The sequence below is a fragment of the Emiliania huxleyi genome, assembly GCF_000372725.1.
Source record: "Emiliania huxleyi CCMP1516 unplaced genomic scaffold EMIHUscaffold_284, whole genome shotgun sequence".
Taxonomy (NCBI): domain Eukaryota; phylum Haptophyta; order Isochrysidales; family Noelaerhabdaceae; genus Emiliania; species Emiliania huxleyi.
This window is the reverse complement of record NW_005199901.1, coordinates 60,114-78,181: the sequence shown is the minus strand read 5'-3', so window position 1 is coordinate 78,181 and position 18,068 is coordinate 60,114. Positions and strand designations below refer to the sequence as shown.

Genomic DNA, 18,068 nt, shown 5'->3' with positions numbered 1-18,068 from the left:
TCCGGGTGCAGTGCCGGATCAGTTCCTGGAGCCAGGGGGACCGATTCGCGCTTGCCAAGGGACCAAATGCTGGAAGCCTGCGCAGCCTGCGCTCCGGCCGGCAGAGGGCTTGCGACCCGTGGCAGGGTGACAGCCCGCCGGTGGGCGAGCCAAACTCTGGCGGAGGCAGCCCGCTCAGCCCCAGGCGCCCCTCGAACCGGAGGGTGGTCTGCCGCCGCTGCGCGGTCGGCGCGCCGAGGGCGGGAGACATGAGCTTCGCGCCACAGGTGACCTGGGTGGGGGACCGATTCTCGGCAAGTTTGGCAGGACGGGCACTGCAAAAGGATCGATTGCTGTACAACGAGGGACCGATTCCGTGAGGGCTGGGTATCGATTAGGCCGCTTGAGGGCCGGATCTATTGCTGTTTACCTCGTCTTAAAATAAGTACCCGACGGTACACAGACCAGCGCACACATACGACGTATTTCTTTCTCAAGGCTCTGTGAACCTCTCACAGACCAGCGCACAGCGCCAGCGACGGAAGCTCTGGCCCCGCAGGGAGGCGACGGTCGGGAGTTCTCTCTGACGGAGTGCCTTTCTTTTTCTCTCAGTGTACTTTTAGCGTACTGGGAGAAAAGAGAGAGGGGGGTTGTGTTCTCTAGGCCCCTAAGGGCCCTACGCGCGGCGTGAGAGCTCGGAAGCGAGCTTTGCACGTCTCTCTCAGTGTATGTAGCTCTTAACCCTTTTACGTACACATTTCGAGCGAGTGAAAACCAACTCCTGAGCACGGCGCCGCAGGCGCCTGTTGATAGGTCCAGGTGATAGCCCTGGATGGGCAATGCATTCGCCTACCTGGGCCTCAGATCGCCCGACCGCGTCCCGGTGCTCTGTGGTCGGATTTGTGACGCCGCCGCACCGCGCCGCGGCCGGGGGCCCGCCGGAGGACGAGGATGGCCGTGACGGACCGGGACGAGCTCTCTCTGGGAGGTTCAGTGTCAGTGAGTATATTGTAGAGGCCACCCATGTGCACAATATCTTGACTGAGAGCTAAGCCAGGGGAGGCGATGCCGGGGCCGTACAGCAGCTTGATGGTGCTTCGCCGGCGTAGAAGCGGCCGCGGAGGGCTCCGGGTGCCTGAAAAAGACGGAGTTACGTGGGCTGTGGGAGAGTTACTGTCGACTCAAACGACACTGTGCCGTGATCCTCTCATATATGGCTAAATAATTGACCGAGCCAAAAAACAGTTCCACCGCTACGACTGGAGATATATCGAGATTTGGTCACCATGACCACTATGAAGCAAAAGGGTTAAGTACATTCACTTAGTTTTTGAATTTGTTCTTCACCTTTCTACCTACCTACCTTGGAAAAATGTATCGGGCCGACGGGCGGCTCATCGTGCAGTGCCGCCGCTACGTGGCCGAGGGGCCGCCGCCGAGGTGCGGGCGAGCGGCGTCGGGGAGCAGCTCCACCACCGCTGCGCGACTTGGGCGTGGCCAAGGGAGGGGCGCTGCTCCCTGCTCGGCGACGCGCTTGAGCCAGACGGAGCTGAAGGGCTCAATGGTCAATGCGCGCGGCGCGGACTGACGCGCCCCATTCGTCGTGGCGCTTGAGGCTGAGCTGACTAACCGCCCCCCCCATACACCGTGTCCAGCGCGTGCCTGGCTGTTCTGCCGCCTCGTTTCTCACCAGTCGCACGGCCGCCTAGGCACATCGTGGCTAACGCACCCACTCCCTCCCACCATACTCCCGCCCCTGGCCGTCAAGCCTCGCCGCGCGCCGCCGGCGACACGGATCGCGCCGCCTGCGACACGGATGGTTCGGCGATGGCTGACGATGGCTGCGCTGTTCAACGGCGTCCTCACGAAGCAAGACGAGCCCATGCCGATCGCAAACCTCTCCGGCAGCCGCAGCTGCGAGATTCGCTTCAGCGCGTGCGGCGGCGGCGGCGGCGCGACCCTTGCCTTCGAGGAGGGCATGCGCCTTGCGCTCGGCTTCGACTTTCTCCGCGCACGCGAGGCGTTTGAGCGGTGCGAATTGCTCGCGCCATCGTGCGCCATGTGCCACTGGGGTGTCGGCTGGTCACTCGGCCCCACCCTCAACCACGCCCTCAAGCCTCCACTCTCGCTCGCCGCCGCACGAGCTGCCGCCTCTCGCGCGGCAGAGCTGCTCCCGCCGCACGTGCCCGGCAACAGCACGCAGCTGCTCCCGCCCAGCGCACGCGATAGCAGCTTGCGCGACGCGGCGGCGGGCTGGTGGCTGGTGCGCGCTCTCGCGGTCCGCTACGCCGCCAACGCCACCAACGCAGCAGCGACCGTTGTCCAGCGCATCGCGTATGCCGAGGCGATGGAGGCGGCGGCGCGCGCGGAGAAATCGCACTCGCTCGTGCGCTACCTGGCGGCGGACGCGTGGATGAACGTGGCGCCGTGGGACTATTGGGCAAGCGACCGGAGGTGGGAAGGACGAGTGTCTCTGACATGCCCCTGACACGTCCCTGACACTTCCGATAGGCAGACCTGCCGGCGGGCACTAGGGCGCGGCCGCACGCGGCGCGCGCCAAAGCGCACCTGCTGGCGACGCTTGCCCTCGCACCGGGGCACCCAGGCGGCCTGGCACCTCCCTCTCCTCCGCCTCGCCTCGTCCTACTCCCTCGACGGTTCTCGGAGCGGTCTCCGTAGGCGGCCTCCACCTCCTCATCCACCTCAACGAAGCCTCCGACTCGCACGTCGCCGACGCGGCCGGCGCCGACGGCGCGGCTTGCGCGGCCTCCGCCGGACACTTCTCGGACCCTTCTCGGACGCTTCCTGCAGGCGCGGCGGACGCGTTGCGTGGGCTGTGCCCGGACGCGCCGCACTTGCTCCACATGCCGTCGCACATCGACATGCGCCGCGGTCGCTTCGAGGCGTGCGTGTCATGCAACTCGGCGGCGGCGGCGAGGCCGCTCGTCGAGCAGGTCTACCCGGAGCACAACCTCGAGTCTCTTGTCTGGCGCGCGCCCGGAGACGCGTCCGTGACACGTCCCCCGTCTGGCGGGAGAGGCGTTCCATGACGCGTCCCGTAGGTGCGCCCGGATGGCGGGAGACCGAGCCGCCGCCGTGCGTTCCGGCGACGCCGTCGCGGAGTTCGCAAGGCGTGGGCTGCTCGTGTCTGCGCACTCGGCCGACCTCAACAGCTATGAGCGATACCTCGCCGCGCCCGCGCTGACGGACGTCTACTTTCGCGACTGGGACGCGGCGCTGCACCGGCCGCCGCCCCGCGCCGGCCTGCACTACGCGCGCGCGGCGTCGCTGTTCGCTCGCGGCATGGCGCTCGCGCACACGGGTCGCAACAAGGAGGCGATCTCCGCCCTCCTCGAGCTGCAGGCCGAGTCGCGCCGCCTCACCCCGCTCGAGCACGGCAGGCTCGTCCTCCTCTCCCGCCGTCTAGTCGCGTCCATGACACGTCCCCATGACGCGTCCCATGACGCGTCCGTGACACGTCCAGGCTCGTCCTCCTCTCCGCCATCTACGTGCGCTCCCTCCGCGCGGCCGTGCTCGCGGCGCGGCGCACAACGGCGGGCCAGCTCGACGCGGCGCGGGCGGCGGTGGTTGAGCTGGAGGCGGCGGTGCGCCTCCAAGACGCGATGGGCTACGACGAGCCGCCCTCGCTCTACGCTTCGCGCCGGCCGGCGCTGGCGCTCGCCGTCCTCGAGGTGGGGGAGGACCGTGCCGGATTGCCCGCGCGAGCCGCCGCCGCCGCTATCCTCCGCGAGGAGCTGAGTCGGCTCCCGCGCTCGCCAGAGGCGCTAGGCCTCTGTGCCGAGGCGCGTTTGTCATGCTCGGCGGACGCGGACGCCGCTCTCCTCTCAGCGCTACGGAGCGCCGCTTCGCCCGAGCGCGTCGCGGTCGCGGCGATCGTTGCGGCTTTTGCGGCGGTCGCTATCCTCGCGGCCGCGATCGCTGCCCGCGCCTTGCCATTGGCATGGCGACGCCGACGGGGGGCGGGTCCGGATGGCCAGCGGGCCGGAAGCCCGCCGGCGCCGCACGGGCCAGGAAAGTGGGGTCAGTTGCTTATGCTTTGAGCACGCGTGAGAAACTGAGACGTGAGAGCGGCGCGACGCCACTGTCGAATATACGATTTTTTCCCTCATCGTTTCAATTCTCACTCGCACGTGTCTCAATACTCAAAGCCAAACATGCCCCACATTACCCGACACACGACCCTGACACGACACCACACACCGCGCCGAGGGAACGAAGCTGTGTGTGGTGTGATAGTCCGATGTTGCCCGGCCCGTCTCTCTCTGTCCCACTCCTACCATCTCTCGGGTGGGGCGAGACGACGCACGCCGTTCGTCGCCCCGTTCGGCGGGTGCTCTCAGGAATGGTGCCACCTCTGCCTCTGGGGCGCGCCCTGCTTCAGCCACGCGTGCTGTTGAGCGGTGGCTGCGTACGCGGCGGGCGTGGAGTATCGGTCTTTGTCACCCTCGCCGTTGTTGCTGCTCCTACAGCTTGAATTGTGCCCCCCGCGGGCACCCCAGATGCCAGCGGCGTCGTGCCCGTCCAATGACCTCTCATCGAGGCCGCCGTCGACGACCGCAGTGGCGCTGCATGCGCTGTCCTTCCGACTCAAGCCCGCGTCGGGCGCCCCTCCGTCGTTGGCGGGGCCGACCTGGCTCGTGTTGCTCGCGTCCATTCCCGCAAGCGACGGCTTCTTGTTGTGCGGCCAGCAGGACATCTTCGAGATGCCATAGCAGACGAGCCCCATCAGGCCGGAGAGCAGAGCGCCTGGGGGGGGGGGGGGGACAAGCCTCGGCGGGAAAGGGGGGGGTGCGAGAAGAGAGCTGGGCAAAGAGAGGCGCCTAGCTTCGACTCGGACTGCAGCTCCTCGTGCTGGTACGCCTCGCCTGTGGACAGACACAACCGGGCACACACGGGCATCAGGCGGGGAGGAAGCGCCGCCCTTCGCCGCTCGTTGAGCTGGCGCAAAGCTGGGTCCATCCCCCTCGCCCGCCGACAGAGCGACGGTCGAAGCATCTCGGCTGCGTGTCTCGGCTATGTCTCGCCCGAGACGAACAGAGCGACGGTCAAACCGACGGATGCGACGGCCGACACCATCACCACGTCGAGCAGCGTCATGCCTACGCGGGAAGGCTCAGAGAGGGCTCCGACAAGACTCCGCGCCTCTGCCCGCCTCCCCACGTCGGGGTATGATGCCTTCGGCGAGCGGGGCGATGCGCAAGCAGCTCGCGAGGCAGACGAGAGTCGTGATTCCGAGCATCTTGCCGGCGACGAGGGCGGTGAAGACGCCGACCGTCAGCGGGCCTGCGTGTGGGGGGAGGGGAACGGCCAGCTTTGCTCGCAGCCTCGACCGAACGTGCGCGCATTCGTGTGGAGCCGTGTGTGTGTGTGTGTGTGTGTGTGTGTGTGTGTGTGTGTGTGTGTGTGTGTGTGTGTGTGTGTGTGTGTGTGTGTGTGTGTGTGTGTGTGTGTGGCCACGCAGCTCTGCGCTAGACGCGGCATGGTGTGGCCTCTGGAGCCAGGCGAAGGGAGGAGTTTGACGAGGAGTTTGACTAAGAGAGGGGCGTGGGGCGTGCGGCATCTAGGCGGGCGTTGTGCCGGCGGAGCCGAGCTTGACCCCCGCGTTGGCGAGCGTGAAGAAGAACATGCCGATCTCGACAGGCACCTACACCGGGGCGGCTCCGAGGACGATCCACGAAGGGCCTTCAGGGTGAAGGCGGGGTACCCCCTTCGCTCGACGGCCACCTTGAGGGCGTGCTCGAATGCGTGCAGCGGCGCGTGCGCGTGCCGCCCCATCAACTCGTCATCGTGGGAGCTGTCGCCGTCCTCGTCGCCGCACAGCAGGCAAGCAAAGCAGCCCAGCCGCCTGCGCACCGCGGCGGAGACGCGCCGCGAGTCGAGCGTGCACGTGACGCCCGCGTCGCAGAGAGTGCCTGCAGCGAGGTGCGGAGCAGGTCGAGAGGAGGGCTCGGACGAGGCTCAGAGAGCGCGTCCGCAGAGTGTGCAGCGCTGCGAGGCGGTGGGGTCGTAGCCGGGCGGCAGCTTGGCGGGGAGGAAGGGGACGATGAAGACGAGGGCGAGCGCCTGGGAGAGGGGTCCAGAGAGCGGTGAGAGAGAGAGTCCTCGAGGGGAGTCGCGTGCTGTGGGGGGGCTAGGCGCCGGGTGCGGGAAGGGTGCATCTGGGGTGATCTCGGGGCACATCTCGCGTGATCGATCGATCTCGGGCGGTCTCGCGCTACTCTGTAGCGCCGGGTGGAGTGCGCTCTTGAGGAGGGCCACCCACGCGGGGAAACCGCCCAGGACGAGGTAGGCGCCTGCGGTACGGCTCGGAGGAGAGGGTCAGGTTAGGCTCCACGTCCGCGGCAACATGTCGCGACAGCAGCAAGGTGTGGGCGCCCCACGACATGCAGCCGCAGCGGCGGAGGAGGTAGGCGAAGAGCACGCCGACCTGAGAGGCGAGGAGACACACGCGGCGTGTGGGGCGAGGGGCGGGCTGTGCAGACCGGCGCCAGGCACATCCTCGGCCGCCATCTCGCGAGATCTCGGGAGATCTCGGGAGATCTCGGGAGATCTCGTGAGATCTCGTGAGATCTCGGGATATCTCGTGAGATGGCGGGAGATGGCGGGTGGCGGACCAGCGCGAGGCCCATCCACTGCGGCTGGACCGGGTGGTGCGGGTCGGGGTAGGCAATCGCGATGATGCCGAGGCCGATGGCGTCGTCGGCGACGGCGAGGAGGAGCAGGAACTCGATCGCAGGGTGCCCCTTTGGAGGGGGGGGCAACCTCGGGTCACGCCGTCGCTGGCGGGGGGGTCCCCTCTGGTCCAAAGGGGGGGGGGGGAGGGGGAACCCGCCCTCTCGCGCACGCGGGCGATCCGCCCCATCTCCACACGTCCTGCGAGACTGCGAGGCACTCTGGCAGGAGAGCCACGGGGGGAGAGCGCCACGATGTGCAGAGTGCAGGGCGAGGCCCCGTGCGCGCGGTGCGGGGGGGGAGGGGGGGGGGCGCAGGACCTTAGGGAAGACGGCCAGCGCGATGACCCAGGCGAGGGAGATGTCCTGCAGGGGTGCCAAGGTCCGAGCAGGGTCCGAGACGGCTCCCAGAGTGGCAGATGGCACCACGCGGGAGGGGAGGGGTGGCTCACCGTCGCGGTTGGGACGCCCCACCCATTCTTCACCTCGGGCCAGCCGAGCTTCTCGTCTCGCTTCGCCTAACGACAGCGAGGGGAGAGCGCAGTCCAGAGATGTCGCAGAGATGTCGCAGAGATGTCGCAGAGATGTCGCCGAGAGAAAAGTCTGCCTCGCTTCGCCGAGACGGCATCACCGACGGGCCATGCCATGCCTCGGCCATGCCTCAGCTACATCTCGGCTACATCTCGGCTGCATCTCGCCGCGACGGCGTCAACGAGGGGCTTTGGCTTCGGCTTGGTCGACTTGCGGCGGCCGATCGCACCGAGCTGGCGATGGGCCGCTCCCGCCTCCGCCCCGCCCCCTCTCGCCGCCCCCTCCGCCACGCTCTCCGCCACGCTGGCTCCGCCGCCCGCCTCGCCGCCCTGCCCGCCCTCGCCTCGGAGCAACCAGCCGCCGCCTCCATGCAAGCGGCGGCCGTGGTCCATGCCTTCGGTGTGGACCGCGCCGTACCCCGCGTGGTGGAACCTGCGGAGGAGGCGGGCAGCGACAGGGCTCCTGGAGACGCTCGGTGGTGGCCGCGGCCCGTCTTGCTCCTATGCCTCGGCTACGTCTCGGATGTGTCTCGGCTACATCTCGGCTACGCCTCGGCTGCATCTCGGCTGCATCTCGGCTACGCCTCGGCTGCATCATCGGCTACATCTCGGCTGCATCTCGGCTGCATCTCGGCTGCATCTCGGCTACGCCTCGGCTGTATCTCGGCTGCATCTCGGCTACGCCTCGGCTGCATCTCGGCTACATCTCGCGCCACGTCTGCTCCCACGAGAAGTCGCGCTCGTCTGCCAGCGCGCACTGCCCGAGTGCGTTCTCGTGGAGGGAGCAGACGGCGGGCACGGGCAGCGTCGCGTTGCCGCGCAGCTGTGTGTGCAGGGGGCGGGAGGTGGGGGCGGGAGGGCGGCGGGAGGGCGGCGGAGGGGACGGGAGGCTGCGGTGGAGGAGGAGGCGAGGGCGGCGGCGAGGGCGGGGAGGGAGAGGGGGGGAGAGACCAAGTGCAGGTGCGAAGGAGCAGGGCGGAGCAGGGCGTGCGGTCGCGCGCCGCGTCGCGTTCGATGTGCAAGAGTGCGTGGCGGGCGTCGATGGCGGCGGAGGAGAGGTAGTCGTGGAAGGCGCCGCCGCCGTACAGCGTTTGCAGCGTGAGAGTGAAGACTGCGATCGGGCCGAGCACCCCGCCGACGGTGGCGATCAGCGGCGCGAGGGCCTAAAGAGGTTAGAAAGGCAGCAAGCTCGGTGGCGGGCTGGGGGACGATGTGTGTTGGGGGGGGGGGGGGGGGTCTATGGAGGAGACGAGGGCAGTGGCGGCGAGGGCGGCGGCGAGGGTAGGGGCGAGGGTGGCGGCGGCAGCGAGGGCGGAGACGCGAGGGCGGGCGGAATGCGTTGCGTGTGGCGGAGAATTTGACGTGTCGGGAGTGTCTAGAGGTACCGGGTGGTCGAAGATGACGGCTTTGTTGCCGAAGGGGGCGTAGTGCGGCTCGGCCGGCTCGGCGCCTAGAGGACGGTGGTGTCCGAGCCTTCAGCGGCTGGGGGCGCAGAGGCAGCAGCGTGGCTCTGCCGGGCGTGAGAGTGCCGACAAAGTACTCGTAGGACTCGTGGTCGAGGTTAATCCAGAGCAGCGCCTGGGTTCGGGGTGCGTGGGAGGCTTGGGGGCGCGGCGGCGCGTGGGCCCGCACCGCCTCCTTCCACTCACCGCCGCGATGCCGAACAGGAGCCAGTAGTTGCCGGCGCTGCGCGCCTTCCTCCAGCCGTCCGACGCCCAACGCTTGAGCTGCACGCGGCTCACGGAGCGACTCAGCTGCCGGCCTGGAGGCGGTCGCAAGCGAGGTCGACCTCTCTCCAAGTGAGGATCCTGGGCGGGCGGAGGATAGCTTTTACCATCGGGTGGGAGAAAGGCCGGCGTCGGCGAGGCACGGGGCCCGAGCGTTTGCGCCACCTCGATGTCCGCGAAATCCTCGCCGCCGACGCTGGTCATGCTGTTCTGCCGCGAGATGCGAAATAGCTCGTCCGTCATGCTGGCGCTGCTATCCCGGCGCTTCACCTGGGAGCAACAGGCCACAGGATGCATTAGCGGGCTACGTGACGACCGCGCGGACTCGGTTGTGAACTACTGGGTGCGGCCCGGGAGTTGCGAGCCTTCGGCGGCGACGCCGGAGACGTTTTCGCGTCATATGTGCCAGACACTTTCCTGCCTGGCACCTCAGGAGCGGAAGGCATATGTGCGGAAGTCGAGCCACAGATGGGATGGGTTCGTCGACGTTCGCGTCAACCCAACCGTGAACAGCGGCTGTGTTTTTTTGTGAACAGCGGCGTAATAATAAAAAGTATACCTAAGATACCTATAAAGGGGTTATTTACCCTGCACGGACGAGGCAATAGACACAGCGCCCCCTGCAACGCCACGGCCACGTGCCACACGCGCGTGCATGTGAGACTTGAGAGACAAAAGACTGGTTCAAGTTTCAATCGCTCCCCCTCACAGCTCACAGCTCACGAGTCGCGCACAGTCACACACTCACCTGAAGTCAACGCGGAACCACTCCCGGTGCAGCTCCTCCTGCCGCGTGACGAAATGGCTGCTAGCGACGGAGACGCGCTGCTGCACCGCCACCACGAAGAGGGAGCGGCAGCGGGACCCAGCGGGCTCCCCGCCCTGCCTCCACTCGCCGACGTCCTGCCATGGCGGCTCATTGTCCCACCCTGCGATCATCGCGGGCGTGTGGCCGCTGCTCGTCGGCGTATGCCACCGCTCCTGGTCCTTGAAGCAGCGGACAGAGAAGGGGCAGAGGATGAGCCCCCCGCCCGGCCCGGCCCTGCCGAAGGGCACGGGCAGGCCCACCTCGTAGAATTGGGGCAGCACGTCGACGGGGCGACCACCGGGCGGTCCCACAGTCTTTGCGCCGTCGGGGTGGAACCACTGCAAGCTCTGGTGCCGTCCCTTGTCTCGGTGGTTGGTGTGGCAAGAGAGGAAGAGGCCTGGGCCCGGGCTGCCACCCGCCTCCCAGTTCATCATCGCGTCCGCCTCGTCAAAGTCCTCCTCTTCGTGCACGCGGCCCGGGTGGAGCTCCAACAAGGGTCGCCCTAACTTGCCTTCGGAGTAGGGGACAGGCTCCAGCAAGCCGAGAAACTCGTCCTTGTCCCGCTCGAGAACAGCAGCAGCCTCGGCGACAGCAGAGGCGCCCACGTCGCTTGCGTTGGAGAGGAGCGAGACGGAGCAGAAAGGCCGAGACCCGCCAAAGACGGAGAGGATGCGGAAGGGCGAGGCGTCGAGCGCGCAAGTCCAGCGGCAAGACGCCAGCGGGACGTGGATCTCGCCATTCTGCTCCAACAGGATCGCCAGCCGGCGCCGTCCGCTCGCAACATCTCGGAGCGCCGACTCGATTCCGACGACGGCGTCTCGCGCCGATCCAGTCGGTGGGCGGGCGAGTGGTCCAACCCAGTATGCGGCGGCCAACGCCGCCCACACCGGCTCGGAGTGCGCAGTGGCACGCCACAGACGACAGACTGCGGCCATGCGGCACACAATGGCCGGGTCGTCGACCGACAGCGCAATAACCTGCAGCTCGTCTGCGCCGAGTGAGGCGATCAGCTCCGCTGCGGCGGGTGGACTCGGCGAGTCGGAAGAGCGAATCTGGGCAGCGCGGAGAAAGGAGTCGCTCATCTCGTCGGTGTCGCTAGAGGCCAGGCCGCCGCTAGATTCCCGTGTGGCGACTTCGTGGGCAGAATCGACGCCAGGTGGAATTCGAGGGTGGGAAGCTCCAAGCCAAGCCAGCGCTCAGGGTTCCAACTTTTTCTTCCGGATCGCATGGTTGCCGGCCAACCCACCTCGAGACCATACCCCCCGCCTCTTGGAAGACCTGCTTGGGGTATGGTAGGGCTAGCCTTGGGCGGTCAGGACCATACCCCCCCCCCCCCCCTTGGGCCGCCGAGCCTACCATACCATACCCCGGAAAAAGTTGGAACCCAGGGAAAAAGATTTTATGTCAGGAAAAGAATGGATTGCCCGACAGACATGGGTGCGAAACAACGACAAGACCAAGGCAAGGGCAGAGGAACGAGAGAAGAATATATATATGGATGGAGGGCGTCTGTTCACGGCATGCGCATGGAGGGTGAGCCACGCTGAACGAAATAGAGCCGAACGGGGGGAAGCCGGGGAAGAAGACTCCGAGGAGGACGAAACACCAGTGGTAATCCCGTTGTCAGCTGTAACGATGCACCCGAAGGGGACCCCAGCGCCAACATCATCGCACATCGGTGGAGGTACAAGTGTCCGAAGAGAGAGTGGACCTGAATTTTTTTGAATATTCTTATCTTCTGCCTTGCCTCCGACGCTAGTGGCTAGAGACAGAACCCAGAGATACATACGTCAAAGGGACTGCCCCCCTCCCACCTGCCCTGCTTACACAGGATAGCATGCCCCGAGAACGGCGGCATTTGGCGGGGGGAACCAGGGAAGGAGGTTCGGGTTAGTCTTTCTTTTTGTCCTCTCGGGGGAATGTTCTCTCGGCGCCCATGGCCTTCTGAGGTTTCGTACTAATGACGTCCTTCTTGGCACTTCGGGCGTCGGTGTGTGCGCATCTGTGGTGTCTAATTCCCCCCGGTATGCTAAATAGGTTTCGAACAGCGACCTCCCTTACTCGCAGCGATTTCTTGCTGGATACCTTTCCGCAAGCGGAAGGTCGCCAGTTCGAAACCTGCTTGACCCTTATATTTTTTCTCACCTGAGCGGGCTCAATTTTGCTCTGGGTGCCTCCTACGAATTCGAACCCACGTTTTTCGGCCAGGAGAAGAGCCGGAGGGACCTTGGCGCCGGGGTCACGAGGAACTTGCAAGTCGTGGCCGAGGCGGCGACGAGAGCGGTGCAGAGGTGGATCCAGCTCAATGATGAGGCTACGGCGCGCATAATGAAGAGAGAGGAACACACATCGAGTGGCTGAGGAAGCTCTTCACTGGGTGGAAGGAGGCCCGGCCGGCCTCGAGGGAGTCGCGGAGGAGGAGGGATAACGGAGGTAACGTGCAGACAGGCCAGCAGCCAGTGGGACGAACGAGGGCCGCGACGGCGGCTCAGCGGGAGGGAGCGGTGACAGTGGGCAGCGAGCGAAGTGGGTGAGACTGATGATGCTCCTTCGACTTAGGGAGCGGTTCAGCTGCTGGGCGGACTTCAGGGTGGTGCTCACGCGAAAAGGAATCGACGCGATGTGCAAAGCATACAAGAAGAGGAGAAAGAAGAGGAGAGACACCGGTGATGACGAAACTAGCGCTGGCGAGAGCAGGGCAGAACCGGGGAAGGGGGAGTCGGAGCAGACGGCATCGGCCGCCGAGGGGATGTTGGGAAGAGGCACGAGGAGGGCGGCGACCTCAACCGACTATGGAGGACCCGTAGCCAGACGACGCAGGGCAGACGACGGGGAGGCGGAGCAGTCGCGCAGGGCGAGACGAGGGAGGGAGCAGGACGTTGCGGAGATCAGCAGGAGGATGTACGAAGAGATTAAGAGTTAGCAGGGACCCGAGAGGGGCCATGTCGTGTGGAAGACGGCTAGTGCTAGTCCACCCCCCGTCGGGGGAGGACCCGACCCGCCCGGCTAGTCGCCGACCACACACCCACAAAGAACCCTGCACAAAGATCGCACGGGCGGGGACCTCTCTGTTGCTGTTCTTTTTTACCCATCTCGCACAGTACTCAGTAGAGGTGTCCGTTATTTATTTATTTATTCATGCCAATACGGAATCCGCACTACTCGGCGGGGTCGCGGGTCCCCCACCCGCATGACCATGAGTCGAGTCCCTGAGCGTGCAGCCGCCGGCGGCACCGCCCCGCCTGGGTCGCCGCAGTTTGTGCGGCGCCGGACGCAGGTTCCTCCTCTGGCAGTCTCTGTGTAGCCTCCTCCTGTGCACCGATGCAAACCTGCCGAGGGTGCGCCAAACGCCCCTGCTCTAAGCCTCCGCCCGCTACCGACCCCGCCATGCTTCCTCCCTTCGCCGCGCCGCCCAGCCGCAGAGGCAGCCTCACAGCAGAGGCAGGAGGAGGTCGCGTGCGGAGATGATCCCGAGCAACCTCCCCCGGTCGATGACTGGAAGGTGGCGCATGTTGTGCGCGAAAAAGAGGTCGACGATGTCCCCGACGGAGGCGTTGATCGACACGTGCAGCACCCCCTCGAGCGGCGCCATGATGGACGCCACGCTGCGGCCCGACCCTGGCGCCGCCCTCCGTTCCACCAGCGAGAGGCCGGAGCCTACAGGAAGGTGCCGAGAAGGTTCCGGGGAGGCTCCTCGCCTCGCGCTGCGAGAGGACGGCACCCGGCGGCTCAGCGCAGTACGACAGGAATGAGCGCTCGCTGACGAGGCCCACCACACGCCGCTGCACGCCGCTGACCTCGCCGCCGCCCCCGCCGCCTCCGCCGCCTCCGCCTCCTCCTCCTCCGCCCTCGCCGCCGTCGTCCGTCGCGACTAAGAAGGTGAGCTGGTGGCGCACCATCTGCTGCGCCGCCTCCTCGACGCTCGCCGCGCTCGACACCGTGTGCTGCGCGGCGGAGTGCAGCAAGTAGCCCTCGAGCTGCTGCCGCCAGTCCGAAGGCGGCACCTGCCACCCCTCGAAGGGGACCCCGGGCGGCGGCCATGCCAGCTTGCGCTTCCGCTTGTGGCCGAGCACGTCGGCTGCCGTCTTGCCGCGCCACGCGTCGAGCCCGCGCGCGCCGAACACGACCTCGACCGCGTCTCGCACGTCCAGGATGGAGTGGATCCGGCCGTAGTAGTCGACGACCGGGAGGTGCCTCCAGATCCCACGCCGCACCAGCGAGACGGCGTGCTCGAGCGTGTCGTCGAGCCGAACTGTCAGCGCGCGATCTGCTGGCGTCATCCACTCCACCACCGCCGGTTTGCTCGGCAGCGGCTTCGAGACGCGGTACGCACGCGGGGACGAGGTGCGGCCAGACAGGTCGCCCGCCTGCGTGGCGTACCGCAGCAAGTCGCGCTCCGTCACCATGCCGAGGAGCGACTCATCCGAGCGCAGAATGAGAGAGAAGGACAGCCGCTCGCTGAGGAGATGATGGGCCGCCGCGCCGACCGAGGCGCTGGCCGGCAGCACATGACGAGAGCCGCTCCCGCCGACGCTCTTCAAGCGGTGCAGTGTTGGCGCCAGGTCACCGATGGTCTTCTGGCTGGTGCTGAGGTTCGTACTGAGGCGGCGTTGTGAGGCGACGTGAGCCAACCTCCAGGGCCGGGACGAACTCCAGGGCCATGCAGACCTCCAGGGCTGGGCCTTCATTTCCGTCAAAAGGAAGAAAAAAATAGGGGCCCAAGGAGGTGGTTTGAGCGTTGCCCATTTTCTTCTTTTTTTGCGTATTTTTCTACACGCGGTCCCACCTACCGGGCGAGTCAGTGTTCCCCTCCACCGCCGCGCGGTCACGCCGCGCCCACCCATATGCGCTCGCGAGTTGGTGCTGCTGCCGCTGCTGCTGCTGCTCCAGCGGCGTGCCCGTGGGCATGCCCGCGGGCGTCGTCCGTGCTGAGGTGTCGGCAGAGGTCGAGGAGGTGAGGGAGGCGGCCTCGTGCAGCCGCAACCTGCGCGGGGAGAAAGTGGGGGTGGGTCAGAGCGGGTGTGTGTGTGGGGGGTAGGCAGGCCAGAGAGGCTGTGCGCCTCGTGTCCCAGTCGATCGGCGAGGCCGCTGAGAGGTCGATGGCGCACGACTGGCATGAGCTGCCCGCCTGGTGGTGGGAAACAAACGGCGCTCAGGGCGGTGGGGCGCTCAATCGGTGTGCGGCGGAGCGCGGCACCGCGCGTGCGACGCTCCCGTGCTCCCACGACATGCCGCTAGCGTCTTCCACCCGCACGGTGGCGCGCGCGTCGGGCGGCTGCGCCGCCGCACTGCCCCGAGGCTGCGGAAGCGAAGCCGGACTCTGTTGTCGTCTCGCGCCGTTCGGTGAGCGGGCGCCCCGTCCGCTCCCGACGCGCGGCGCAGGCTGCGGTGCGGCCTCAGCCAGGAAGACAGGCGGCGGCGGAGAGTGGCCCGACCCAAGTTGCGCCGAGTTGGCCCAAGCGAGGAACGCCTCCTCTGTGTCAAACTGCGGCACCTCCTCGCCAGGGAAGAGCGCGTCCCAGCTGCGCCGCGCCGTCTCGATGAGCGCGGCGGTGGGGACACAGAAGGACGGCTCCTCCGTGATGGGCAGCATCGCCGTCGAGATGGTGGTCCTCCATTCAGGCGGCCCACAAGAGGTGCGAGAAAAAAAGAAAAAATATTTCCTCCCTCCTAAGCAAGTTTTTCTTCTCTCGCTCGGGCGAGGCTCGGCTGTGCCGCCTCGCTGCGAGTCGCACATGCTGAATCATGCTCATGGCCCTTCGCAGTCACTGTGTGCAGTGTAGCGCGCACCACCACCTCTCCCGCCTCCTCCCCACCCCTGCTCCCCCCCTGCGACACATGGACATGCGAGACTACTGGTACATCCGCACTTGTACGGGAGTATAGGAGACCCCGCGCGGGCAGCAGGCTCGCCCAGAGTCTTACCGAACTCGCCTGACACCGGCATGGGGTGCGACTGGTCGCCGCGCGGATCCTCAGTCCTGCTTGGTCTTGGAGAGGACGAGGTAGCAGGTCCACGCCGTGAAGAGGTGGGGCACGGAGCCGAAGGCGGCGCCGAAGGCGGTGGTGGTAGGCTGCACCTGCCAGAAGAAGACGACGAGCGAGAGGAAGTAGTGGTGGGCGGCGAACATCTTTGCGCTCGTGCAGCCGGCCATCTCGTCGTACGAGGTCATCGCGGAGAAGATTGCGAGCATGCCGGTCATGAGCAGGGTCGAGCCGCCGTGCGTGTACGACTCGTCGACGTGTGCGAGGCCGACGTACGGGAGCGAGATGCCGACGGTCTCGAGGGCGAAGTAGGGCACGAAGAAGAAGAAGACGATGAGGCCGTGGAGCACGATCGGCCCCGCCTGCATCGCCTCCTCGAGCGGCTTCGGGAAGTCCGCCCAGCCGACCTCGTACCACGCGCCCATCGACGTGACGGCGTACAGCGCGACCATCGGCGCCGGCGGGCCCGACTTGTTGACGAGGATGTGCTTGAGGAGCAGGGCGCAGCCCATCTGGGAGGAGGGAGGCGGGCCGGAGCCGCGCGTTAAGTACTGGGGCCTGCAGGCGAGCTCCGGAGGGGAGGGGAGGGGAGGTTGGGAGGGGAGGGGAGGGGAGGTGGGGAGGTCACCTGGCAAGAGTACGCGAGGCCGTACGCCTTCGACGGAGAGGCGACGGTGACGGCCGCACACAGGAAGTAGAGCGCAACCACCTGCGCACGGCATGCACGCGTGAGCGGCGGGTCCATAGGGCTGGCGGGATGGGGGAGGGCAGCGCCTCAAACTCGAACGTGCCGATCTCCGCCGCGGGCGAGCCTGCCTCGACTGCGCGGAGGGGGAGGCGGAGTGGGCCGAGCCGAGCGAGGCGCACGCGAGGCAGGCGCGTGAGGGAGGCGGCGGCGCGAGGAGAGGCTCACCCGCCGGGAAGCTGTCTGTGATCACCGTGAGTGGGTCGAGGAGGAAGGTCGCGGCGTTCACGACGCAGAAGCCGATGTACGCGCGCCTGCCCCACGCGGCCGGCGCGAGGAGGATCAGGGCGACGGTCAGCGCGACCATCGCCATCACCGGCGGCGGCGGCATGAGGTCATCGACGAGGATGTGCTTTCCCATCGTCCCGATGAGCATCGCCATGCTCGCCAGCAGAGCGCTCTTGCCCTCGAGCAGTAGGTGCATCGCGTAGAATAGCGCCGAACCGCAGATCACCTGCAGATAGACCTTGCCCACCGTAAACTCGAGCGCCTCGGTGCACGTCTTGCCGCCGCCGAAGCCCGTTTTGCATGTCTCCGTCGCGATGCCTTTCCAGACCTCGGGCAGCATCTCAGCTGACATGAGCCCGAAGGGTAGTACGCCGACAGTGTTGTAAAGGATGGACCCATACTTGGCTTGCATGGTGCAGAGAGCACTCAAGTGGCCCAGCTCAAGCGAATCCGATGAATTGTTTCACACTGTGTCACCTCGCCGCGAAGTGTGTCACCATAAGCATAACCGCTTTCACGCTTGGGTGTGCTACAAAAGTGGGGACGCGCCTGGCGGCGCGCCCCCAAAAATGTTTGGGGGCCTGTGATTGGGCGAAAGAAAGAAAGAAAGAAAACGGACAACCCAAGGGAGGGATGGGAGGACGGTGGACGGCACGCCGCCACCACACAGGGATTTTAAGGAGAGGGGTGTGGTGCTAGCCGTCGCCCACCCTATGACCCTAACCCTTGGTCGTCTGCCTCTTTCTATCTCCCTTCGCAGTCCCTCGCCGATTCTCGCTGCAACCTTCATGCCACCTCGCGGTCGTCCCACTCTCTTCGTTCTCCCTCCTGTCGCTTCCTCCTCTGTCGCGTCGCTCTCGTCTGCCTCGTCCTGCGACGCCGCCGCCGCCTGCCGATCCCTTGCTCTCTCGCTGCTTCTCCCGCCTTTCGGCGCAACTCTGCCCTCCTCGCGGCATATTTTGGCCCCTCGAGTTTATCGAGCTCTCCTCGCGCAAGGACGACTCTTCTGACGCCCACTGCGATCATTTGCCGCCAAGTCATATCGTTGCTCAGCCAGCTCAGGTCCACTCTCTCCTCGAATACTTGAACCTGCGCAACAAAAATTCTTTCCGCTTGGCGCGAACCTGTGAGTGTGTGTGTGTGTGTGTGTGTATGTGAGTGTGTGTGTACCGACTACGCGAGTTGCAATATGACCCGAGATGACCCGAGATGACCCGACGTTACCGGAGATAACCCGAGATAACCCGAGATTACCCGAGACTATCCGAGATCACTGGAGTTTTTCTTTTTTCGCGATTTTTTACTTGTTTTCATGGGAATTCGGCGTACTTGCGGCCATGCTATCACGCCTTGCGACAGCCTGTCGGCGCAGCT

The 18,068-nt window shown here is 66.2% G+C and overlaps 5 protein-coding genes across 5 annotated transcripts; 1 reads left to right on the top strand and 4 right to left on the bottom strand.

Moving 5' to 3' along the window:
- Window positions 1–1,816: 1,816 nt before the first annotated feature.
- Window positions 1,817–4,040, top strand: EMIHUDRAFT_239211 (hypothetical protein; the record flags this gene model as incomplete). The annotated part of the gene is made up of 6 exons (XM_005776093.1): window positions 1,817–2,433; window positions 2,491–2,636; window positions 2,791–2,956; window positions 3,042–3,189; window positions 3,343–3,400; window positions 3,598–4,040. The coding sequence occupies 6 exons, from the start codon at window positions 1,817–1,819 to the stop codon at window positions 4,038–4,040; spliced, it is 1,578 nt and encodes a 525-aa protein (XP_005776150.1).
- A 74-nt stretch (window positions 4,041–4,114) lies between these two features.
- On the bottom strand, window positions 4,115–9,381 carry EMIHUDRAFT_457905 (hypothetical protein). Its single transcript, XM_005776092.1, has 16 exons — window positions 9,294–9,381; window positions 9,036–9,198; window positions 8,851–8,963; window positions 8,735–8,779; window positions 8,587–8,643; window positions 8,332–8,364; window positions 7,124–7,189; window positions 6,993–7,037; window positions 6,615–6,743; window positions 6,376–6,427; window positions 6,219–6,293; window positions 5,676–5,912; window positions 5,161–5,283; window positions 5,025–5,099; window positions 4,821–4,865; window positions 4,115–4,746 (listed from the first exon to the last, which is right to left on the bottom strand). The coding sequence occupies exons 1-16, from the start codon at window positions 9,372–9,374 to the stop codon at window positions 4,337–4,339; spliced, it is 1,749 nt and encodes a 582-aa protein (XP_005776149.1). The 5' UTR covers window positions 9,375–9,381; the 3' UTR covers window positions 4,115–4,336.
- A 291-nt stretch (window positions 9,382–9,672) lies between these two features.
- Window positions 9,673–10,818, bottom strand: EMIHUDRAFT_239208 (hypothetical protein; the record flags this gene model as incomplete). The annotated part of the gene is made up of 2 exons (XM_005776091.1): window positions 9,673–9,915; window positions 9,997–10,818. 2 exons carry the CDS (start codon window positions 10,816–10,818, stop codon window positions 9,673–9,675), a joined length of 1,065 nt encoding a protein of 354 aa, XP_005776148.1.
- Window positions 10,819–13,166: 2,348 nt separating this feature from the next.
- EMIHUDRAFT_239207 (hypothetical protein) lies at window positions 13,167–15,329 on the bottom strand (the record flags this gene model as incomplete). The annotated part of the gene is made up of 6 exons (XM_005776090.1): window positions 13,167–13,393; window positions 13,458–13,491; window positions 13,633–14,313; window positions 14,405–14,506; window positions 14,934–15,035; window positions 15,108–15,329. The coding sequence occupies 6 exons, from the start codon at window positions 15,327–15,329 to the stop codon at window positions 13,167–13,169; spliced, it is 1,368 nt and encodes a 455-aa protein (XP_005776147.1).
- Window positions 15,330–15,411: 82 nt separating this feature from the next.
- On the bottom strand, window positions 15,412–17,125 carry EMIHUDRAFT_424489 (hypothetical protein). The gene is made up of 4 exons (XM_005776089.1): window positions 16,635–17,125; window positions 16,496–16,542; window positions 16,350–16,430; window positions 15,412–16,233 (listed from the first exon to the last, which is right to left on the bottom strand). Exons 1-4 carry the CDS (start codon window positions 17,104–17,106, stop codon window positions 15,712–15,714), a joined length of 1,122 nt encoding a protein of 373 aa, XP_005776146.1. The 5' UTR covers window positions 17,107–17,125; the 3' UTR covers window positions 15,412–15,711.
- Between the last annotated feature and the right edge of the window lie 943 nt (window positions 17,126–18,068).